Source organism: Malaclemys terrapin, chromosome 5, assembly GCF_027887155.1.
Source record: "Malaclemys terrapin pileata isolate rMalTer1 chromosome 5, rMalTer1.hap1, whole genome shotgun sequence".
Taxonomy (NCBI): Eukaryota; Metazoa; Chordata; order Testudines; family Emydidae; genus Malaclemys; species Malaclemys terrapin.
Window position 1 is genome coordinate 35,385,155 of NC_071509.1, and position 10,052 is coordinate 35,395,206.

General features: G+C 46.8%; 1 protein-coding gene across 1 annotated transcript; it reads left to right on the top strand.

Moving 5' to 3' along the window:
- Positions 1-8,480: 8,480 nt before the first annotated feature.
- LOC128838626 (mediator of RNA polymerase II transcription subunit 15-like) lies at positions 8,481-9,843 on the top strand. Its single transcript, XM_054030973.1, has 2 exons — positions 8,481-8,793; positions 9,341-9,843. The coding sequence occupies exons 1-2, from the start codon at positions 8,718-8,720 to the stop codon at positions 9,841-9,843; spliced, it is 579 nt and encodes a 192-aa protein (XP_053886948.1). The 5' UTR covers positions 8,481-8,717.
- The last annotated feature ends 209 nt before the right edge of the window (positions 9,844-10,052 follow it).

Below are 10,052 nucleotides of genomic sequence, written 5' to 3' on the forward strand. Positions count from 1 at the left end.
CTAGGTGGGGTGGGAGAGGAGGGCAGGACAAGGCCACATTGCTTATTGTAGCCACACTACAAATCAAATCTGTTTGAATGACAGCCTTCTGTTGCTTGGGCCATCCTCTGGAGTGGAGTGGCTGGGTGCCCAGAGCCTCCCCCTCCCCACATGTTCTTGGGCATCTGGGTGAGGAGGATATGGAACTTGAGGAGGAGGGCAGGCGGTTATACAGTGGATTCAGTGGCGGTCTGTGCTCTTGTTGCCTTTCCTGCAGCTCCACCAGATGCCTAAGCATGTCTGTTTGCTCCCCCATTAGCCTCAGCATCGCCTTCTGCCTCTTCTCATCACGCTCACTGTATGCTTTCCTGTCCTGTGTCACTGTATGCCTCCATGCATTCAGCTGTGCCATATCAGTGCGGGAGGACTGCATGAGCTTGGAACAGATGTCATTGCGAGTGCATTTTTTTTTGCCTTCTAATCTGTGATAACCTCTGGGCAGGGCTGTCCTTACCCATACGCAAAGTATGCAACTGCGTAGGGCTCCAGCCCCTGCTCCGGCTCTTCCCCCTTCCCCACCCCTGCTCCACCTCAGCCCCGCCCCCATTCCCCTGAGGAGTGCAGCATGGCCGGACCTGCACTCACTGGTAGTGATAAGTGCAGACCTGGCCCCAGCCGTGCCGCCAGTGAGTGCTGGGGAGTGGTTTCCCCCTACCCTCCAAGCCAGCCCCCCCCCATGGAGGCCTGGGGCCCACACACTCCCCGCTCCTCCCCCGTGGAGGCCTGGGCCTCCCCCGCAGAGGCCTGGGGCCCCACACCCCCCATAGGGGGCCTGCGTAGTGCCCCAGAATAGCTAGGGACGGCCCTGCCTCTGGGACAGAGATGATAGGGGAGCGTAGAAACATTTGCACCTGCGGGGGGAATAAAAAGGGAGAGTAGAATTTAAGATACATTTCTGAGAACAAAAGGGAGACTCTTTCACAGTGAAGCAAGCAATTCACAGCAGACAGCACATGTGCTTTAGGTACAAGGTCGCCTTTTTCCTTTTATATTGAGTGCCTGCTGGTATGGTGACACATCACACATGGCTAGGCAACAGAATTCAGTTTCCAGGCAGCCATGGTAAGCCAAAGGGTACACGGGGTTGGCTTCTTCCACCTTCATAACATGTGGGAATGGTTTCAAACTGCAGTGCCCTCCTTTCCCATAGCATGCAAAGCCAGTTGGGTTTGCCATTTAAAAGGAGGGGCTGTGGTTTTCGGGTGGATGTGCAGCACACCCATCCCCCCACCCCCCTGTGTGGCTATTCTCTGGGATGATCCCTTTTAGCCAAGTGCAAACAGCCCAGCATAAATGGGGTCCTTTTACTGTTCCCTTACAAAAATTCCCCTATTTCAACCAGGTGACCATGAATGATATCACTCTCCTGAGGCTAACCCAGAAAGATATAGACCAAATGTTGCTTGAATGTGACCAAAACCCAGGACCATTCGCTGCCATGCTTTGTGCTGCAATGATTCCAGACTACTTGCTACTGGCTTGGCATGGTAAAGTGTCCTACTGTGGAGGACGGAATAAGGCAGCCTTGCCCAGAAACCTTCTGCAAAGGCTTTCAGAGTACCTCCCGGAGAGCTTCATGGATATGTCCCTGGAGGATTTCCGCTCCACCCCCAGACACGTTAACAGACTTTTCCAGTAGCTGTACTGGCTGCGAATGCATCCCAAGTCTTCAGGGCAAATCAAACATTAAACACAATTGCTTTTAAACCCTGTAGTGTAGTTACAAATGTGCACTCACTAGAGGTGCCTTCTCCGGCTTCAGGATCCGGGAACCCGCCTTGGGAGGGTATTAGCTCCAGGGTGATGAAAAGGTCCTGGCTGACAGGGAGAACAAATTCTCTGCTTGCCTGCTGCTCATTCTCCTCCTCTACCTCCTCCTCTTCTTCATCCAGAAAATCCTCCTTCCTGTTGCATGAGACTCCCGTCTTGCAGGTGTCCACGGACAGTGGTGGGATAGTGGTAGGGTCCCCCCAGAATGCCATGCAGCTGATCATAGAAGTGGCATGTATGGGGCTCTGACCTGGAGTGACCGGGCCCTTTATCTTTTGGTAGGCTTGCCTGAGCTCCTTAACTTTCATGTGTTACTACTGTGTGTCCCTGTTGTAGCCTTTGTCCATCATGCCCTGTGCGATTTTGGCATATATTAGCATTTTTTTTTTTTTTAATCTGAGTTCGGCCTGCACAGATTCTTCTCCCCATACAGCAATCAGATCCAGTGTCTCCCGTTTGGTCCATGCTGGAGCTCGTTTGTGATTCTGGGACTGCATGGTCACCTGTGCTGCTAAGCTCACCCTGCTGACCAAACAAGAAATGAAATTCAAAATTTCCCGGGACTTTTCCTGTGTACCTGGCTAGTGCATCGAAGTTGAAAGTTCTGTCCAGAGCGGTCACATTGGAGCACTCTGGGATAGCTCCCGGAGGCCAATACCATCAAATTGCAGAGACATGCCAGCATCAGCGTAGCAGGGCTAAGGCGGCTCCCTGCCCGCTCTGCCTCCCTCCCTCCTTGCCACTCCTGAAAGCAGCCAGCATGTCCCTGCAGCCCCTGGGGGGCTGTCTCCATGCGATGCCCCCACCCCGAGCGCCGACTCCGCAGCTCCCATTGGCCAGGAACTGCGGCCAATGGGAGCTGCACAGGTGGCACCTGCTGGCAGCAGCGCACAGAGACCCCCTGCCCCTCCCCGCCTAGAAGCCACGGCCAGAGGGGCGGGGTGTGCTGGTCACTTTGGGACCCGCGCCACCCGAGGTAAGTGCCAGCCCCCTGGTCCCCTCCCTCTCCCCCAATCAAGGTACCTCACCTTATTTTAATTTACTTCCTATTACTTATAATAGAGGAGGAGGAGGAAGAAAAAAGAATGAAAAACAGGGGAGGAAGGGAGATAAGAGAGAATGTTCTTTTTCTTGGTTGGGTCTTGAGGCGGGGGGGGCCCAGCAATGAAGCTGTGCACAGGGCACCACTAACTCTAAATCCACCACTGTTTTCAGAGGTCTAATTCTTTCTTAACAAATTTGTTAAGGTGGTGACGCTCTGTACCTCGGGGGAACACGCTACACCCCAATGTTCATCCTTATAAAATGATTGTGTGGTATCCATGCAAAGTTTGTCATGGGGGGTGTCTTCAGAAGGCTCATGATGCACTGAACATTGTTGTTATAGTAATGTTATAGGTTGTAATTTCATGTATACAGTTATGAGGCCGAAAACGTGTCCTCATGGCTTAAAACAAGCCCAGGCAAAACTCTCCAGGAACAGAGTGGCAGTTCACACCTCATCAGGGCATGCATGAGACAAACCGAGCCCAGCCTCACAGGAACAAAGGACACTGGCCTAGGCAGCAACAAAGGATCTGTTGGACTCTTGAGTGAGTCACCCTGCTTCCCTTGGTCAGATAGGGACTACAATGAGGTAATGCTCATCTGACCCTGAAGGGGAGGGGGAGACAAAGCCAAGAGGGAAGAAGGAACATGATAAAACGGAGAGACGTTTGCCATGCTCTTCCTCTCTCTTCCATCTCCATCTACAGACATCACCACCAAGCGACTGAAGCGCTGATCAAAGGGGAGAGCCTGGCTGAAGGGCAACCAGCCAGCCTGTGGTGAGAAGCATCTAAGTTTGTAAGGGTATAAAGATCAGCTTAGAATGCGTTTTGCTTTTATTTCATTTGACCAAATCCCACTTATGCTTTGATTTATAATCACTTAAAATCTATCTTTGTAGTTAATAAATTTGTTTGTTTATTCTACCTGAAGCAGTGCATTTGGTTTGAAGTGTGTCAGAGGCTCCCCTTGGGATAACAAACCTGGTACATATCACTTTCTTTGTTAAATTGACAAACTCATATAAGCTTGCAGCGTCCAGCAGGCATAACTGGACACTGCAAAATGGAGGTTCCTAGGGTTGTGTCTGGGACCAGAGATATTGGCTAGTGTCATTCGGTTGCACAATCGAAGCAGCTTACATGCTAGAGACTGTGCATGAACAGCCCAGGAGTGGGGGTTCTTACAGCAGAGCAGGGTAAGGCTGGCTCCTAGAGTTGAGGACTGGAGTGACCTAGCAGATCACCGGTCCAGATAACACCAGGGGAACATCACAAACGTAGTACAGGAGAAACTGTTTGCATGTTATTAGTATCTATTTTTACTTCTTTCATATTTAATACACATTTTTAATTGACTATTGTTTATTTGGTTCTTTAATACTTGATTACAGGTCCTTTCTTTCAACACAATTCTGCAAACAACATGTGCTTAACTTTAAACACACTATTAAAGTCAGTGGGACTGCTCATGTGCTTAAAGTTAAGCATGTGCATACATGTTTGTGGGATTGGGACCTTAGTTATTCAATTTTTATCATCTGTATGTGAGTTGCTAAAGTCTGCCAAACAAAATCTAGTTACCATGATGTGAAATAGGTGACCTAATTACATACACCTGCTGGGTTAATAAAGCCAAATGTGTTGGAGGCTGGTCCTTTGTTATTTGTGAGGAGACAAGAGTGAATAATTAGCTGACTGTGTCAGTAACATGCAGAAAAACTCAGCGAGTGCTAGAAGCAGGTTGGAATACTGTGCAGACATTAACTGCCATACCTTGGCTAACAGCTGCTGCTGAACCCAGTTTATTATAACAAGATAGCTTCCATGTTCTCTTCCCACTTCCAGGTTGATTATGGAAGATATTCTGCAGCTGTATTAAAAGCCACCATGCAGAACAGACGTTAGCAGCCAATGAAAGTGCTTGACAAGGGGCTTTAAATGTCCACAGCTGTGTCAAAATGGATTGGAATCTCCTTCTCTTGATGCCTTATTTGCATAAAACCCCAGCAAGGAAGAAGCTAGGTTATTTTCAAGTTGGTTTATTTTTCTTTTGACAGCTGGGAATATTATTTTTAGTTTAATCTGAATACTGCTGTAACAGTCATAAAGGGTTTAAGAGCAGACTCAGGCTAAGCCATTTTCTTCACTATTCGATTACTTTACAGATCTTGTAATGACATCTTTTCCCTTAATTTGGTGGGACTGTACCCTGAGGTGAAAGCAGTCTGTTGCGTAAGCCACTTCCCTTCCAAAAATACAGGGTCTAATACAAGACACAAGACCTAATTTGTAGAGGTGCTGAGCAATCCAGCTCCCACTGAAGAAGAAAATGGGAATGGCAAGTGTACAGCACATTTAAAAAAAAATAATCAAACCATTAATATCTAGACTCTGCGTATTGTTTCACGTACTATAGGATCCTGCATAGAATTCTATGGGTGAGACTCACAGGGCAGGCTGAGGATTGCTGTGCCTAACTTTTAGGCTGCCTGCTGCCATGTAGAATTCACAAGCTCAAGTTAGGCATCCAGGCTACCTATGCAATGAACAAGAAGAGTTAGGTGCCTAAAAACAGATTCACAGGAGCCAGCAAGCTGAGTGGGGAGCTGCCTAGGGTAGGCAACACTGATGAAAGGGATGTATAGGCAGGTCAGTCATCTGGTTTTAAGCTGGACAGTCCTGTTTTTGAACGGTTTGTCCCCTGTCTGGTGCTTATGTAACCCACACACCTCCGGGTGGAGCATGAGAAAAGGAAAAAAAAAAATTCTCAGTTTTAGCTAACAGTCAGTTGTAAAATTTTAGAGCTTGCAAATTCACTCAGTCCTACTTCTTGTTCAGCTAATCACTCAGACAAACAAGTGTGTTTACATTTGCAAGAGATAATGCTGCCCGCTTCTTGTTTACAATGTCACCTGAAAGTGAGAACAGGCGTTCTCATGGCACTGTTATAGCCAGTGTCGCAAGATATTTACGTACCAGATGCGCATGCTTCAACCACCAGAGGACATGCATCCATGTTGATGACGGGTTCTGCTCGAAAACCATCCAAAGCAGTGCGGATTGACGCATGTTCATTTTCATTATCTGAGTCAGATGCCACCAGCTGAAGGTTGAATTTCTTTTTTGGTGGTTCGGGTTCTGTAGTTTCCGCATCAGAGTGTTGCTCTTTTAAGACTTCTGAAAGCATGCTCCACACCTCTTCCCTCTCAGATTTCTGGCACTTCAGATTCTTAAATCTTTGCTTGAGTGCTGTAGCTATCTTTAGAAATCTCACATTGGAATCTTCTTTGCGTTTTGTGAAATCTGAAGTGAAAGTGTTCTTAAAATGAACACTATGTGCTGGGTCATCATCCGAGACTGCTATAACATGAAATATATGGCAGAATGTGGGTAAAACAGCAGGAAACCTAGAATTCTCCTCCCCTCTCCCTCCCCCCCCTGGAGTTCAGTCACAAATTTAATCAATGCATTATTTTTTTAACCAGTGTCATCAGCATGGAAGCATGTTCTCTGGAATGATGGCCGAAGCATGAAGGGGCATATGAATGTTTAGCATATCTGGCACGTAAATACCTTGCAATGCTGGCTACAAAAGTTCCATGCAAATGCCTGGTGTCACTTTCTGGTGATATAGTAAATAAGAAGAGGACAGCATTATCTCCTGTAAATGTAAACAAACTTGTTAGTCCTACTTCTCATTCAGCCAATCGTTAAGACAGAGTGGAACTGTAGCCTCTGAAGTTTTACATTGTTTTGTTTTTGAGTGCAGTTATGTAACAAAAACAAAATCTACATTTGTAAGTTGCACTTTCAAGACAAAGATTGCACTACAGTACTTGTATGAGGTGAATTGAAAAATACTATTTCTTCTGTTTATCATTTTTACAGTGCAAATATTTGTAATCAAAATACACACTTTGATTTCAATTACAACACAGAATACAAGATATATATGAAAATGTAGAAAAACATCCAAAATATTTAATACATTTCAATTGGTAGTCTCTTGTTTAACAGTGTGATTAAAACTGCAATTAATTGCGATTAATTTTTTTAATCACAAGTAATTTTTTTGAGTTAATCGCATGAGGTAACTGCAATTAATCAACAGCCCTAATACAATAACAATCAGAAAAACGGTAGTTACAATGAAGTGTGCGGGGAATTTTAAAGTGGGGCAAAGTTTGGGAATTTTCAGAAATCTCGCTGAAGCACAATTGGTCCTGTGGAGAGTATTAAGTCTTGATGTTTTGTGAATGTAACTGTTTTTGTCACCTTCTTTTAAAGCTAAAAGAGGCTTGAACTTAAGAAAATTCAAGCAACTGTACTCTTACTGTGAACTGCTGCTTCTTGCTTTAAAAATACCATGCATACAGAACATGGCATCAGGCACCTTGGAATAACCTAAAGAGATAAAACAACAAATGTTTGTGGTGTTTAATTTTGAAAGATAGCTGTTATACATGTGCAGGATTGGCTCTGTCATATTTTTACAACAAATAAGCCTTCTGAACATGATAGCAGAGTGATAGTAGTTATGGTTGGGTTTCTTAGTTTATAAAATATGACTATTCTAACTACATTAAAATATACAAACTGACTCCAATTGTCTTGAAATTTGATGTGCCTCATGGGAACATAGGATAGGGTTCATGATTCAAATCTGGGATCATTTGAGCAAGGAGTTCCCATGGTGCAGCCCTCCTAAAAAACAAACAAACAAAACAAACAAAAAATCATGTATTTACCACAAAAAAAAATTATGCACACTTGGAGCTCAAACTATGATTCTGATCCTCCCTCAAACTGGTACTACCCTTTGAGATTTACCTGAGTTAGCATACAGAACATAGGCTAATAGTCTAGACAAGATTACCCTATTAATGCAACCTGTCACTATTGTTCTTACATAGACATATTTGTTCTGCCACTATGGGGAAGCACTACTGAAAAAGTTGAGGGTAAAGTTTGGAATGCCAGGTCAAAACAAACTAATGTGACACATCTAAGGCCTGGTCTACACTACGGGTTTAGGTCGACTTTAGCAGCGTTAAACCAAATTAAGCCTGGACACGTCCACACAACGAGGCCCTTTCTTTCGACTTAAAGGGCCCTTTAAACCGGTTTCTTTACACCACCTCCGACGAGGGGATTAGCGATAAAACCGGCCTTTGCGGGTCGGAATTGGGGTAGTGTGGACGGAATTCGATGTTATTGGCCTCCGGGAGCTATCCCACAGTGCTTCATTGTGACCGCTCTGGACAGCGCTCTCAACTCAGATGCACTGACCAGGTAGACAGGAAAAGACCCGCGAAGGTTTGAATTTCATTTCCTGTTTGCCCAGCGTGGAGAGCACAGGTGACCACGCAGAGCTCATCAGCACAGGTAACCGTCATGGAGTCCTCCCAGGATCGCAAAAGAGCTCCAGCATGGACCGAACGGGAGGTACGAGATCTGCTCGCCATATGGGGAGATGAAGCAGTGATAGCTGAACTCCGTAGCAGTAAAAGAAATGGAAAAGTATTAGAAAAGGTCTCCAAGGCCATGAAGGACCGAGGCCATAACAGGGACACACAGCAGTGCCGCGTGAAAATTAAGGAGCTACGGCAAGCCTACCACAAAGCCAGAGAAGCAAACGGAAGGTCCGGGGCAGAGCCGCAAACTTGCCGCTACTACGCGGAGCTGCATGCGATCCTAGGGGGTGCAGCCACCACTACCCCAACCGTGTGCTATGACTCTCTCACTGGAGAAACACACAGGGAAGACGGTTCGGGGAACGAGGAAGATGACGATGGAGGTACTGTAGGTAGCTCACAGCAGCAAGGAAGTGGAGAAACCGGTTTCCCCAACAGCCAGGATATGTTTGTGACCCTGGACCTGGAACCAGTAACCCCCGAACTCACCCAAGACCCTCAGGGCACACAGGAGACCTCTGGTGAGTGTAACTTTGTAAATATTTGTAAACATTACAAAAAAAAAGCAAGCAAGTCTGTTAACGTGTATGGGGATGGAGCGGAAATCCTCCAGGGACATCTCCAGAAAGCTCTCCTGGTTGAAATGGGGTGATTTTATTAAGGGGGACATTCAGAGGCGCCCGTTCCTGCTCTTCTGACCAGAAATGTTCCCCGCTGTTAACCACGCGGTGGGGGGGAGGGGTGAAGTGATCATCCCAGAGAATCGTGTGTGTGTGTGGGCGGGGGGTGGTTTACTTGTGTTTGTGCCGCATGTTAACCGGGAAACCGCAGCCCCCTCCTTTTACATTGAAACCCCATTTTAAATGGACAACCCAATTCATCCTTGATATGGGAAATGCGCTGCTGTTTGCAACCTTTCCCGCATGTTAAGAAGGTTAAAAAAGCCAAACCACTGTGGCCTACGATGGCTGCCTGCAAGCCGAAATATGCGACCTTGTAATGAAAGAGTGTACCCATTGTTCCCTAAAATGTGTCTTTTTTAACCACCTCTCCCTTCTCCTCCACCAGCTGCAAATGTTTCTCCTTCGCAGAGGCTCGTGAACATTAGAAAGAGAAAACGTAAGACGAGGGATGAGATGTTCACGGAGCTGCAGATGTCCGCCCAGGCTGATAGAGCACAGCAGAATGCGTGGAGGCAGTCAATGTCGGAGATGAGAAAAGCCCAATATGAACGAGAGGAGAGGTGGCGGGCTGAATCGCGGGAAGAACAGAGCAAGTGGCGGGCTGAAGACGATAGGTGGCGTCAGCTTGCAGACAGACGGCAAGAGGCAATGCTCCGTCTGCTGGAGCATCAAAGTGATATGCTCGAGCGTATGGTTGAGTTGCAGGAAAGGCAGCAGGAGCAGAGACCGCCGCTACAGCCCCTGTGTAACCAACAGCCCTCCTCCCCAAGTTCCATAGCCTCCTCACCAAGACGCCCAAGAACACGGTGGGGGGGCCTCCGTCCACCCAGTCACTCCACCCCAGATGATCGCCAAAGCATCAGAAGGCTGGCCTTCAATAAGAGTTAAAGTTTTAAAATGCAGTGTGTCCTTTTCCATCCCTCCTCCCCCACCCATCCCAGGCTACCTTGGCAATTATCCCCCTACCTCTGTAAGGAACTAATAAAGAATGCATGAATGTGAAAAAACAATGACTTTATTGCCTCTGCAAGCGGGAGGGGAGGGTGGGGTGGGGTGGTTGGTTTACAGGGAAGTAGAGTGAACCGGGTGGGGGGGGG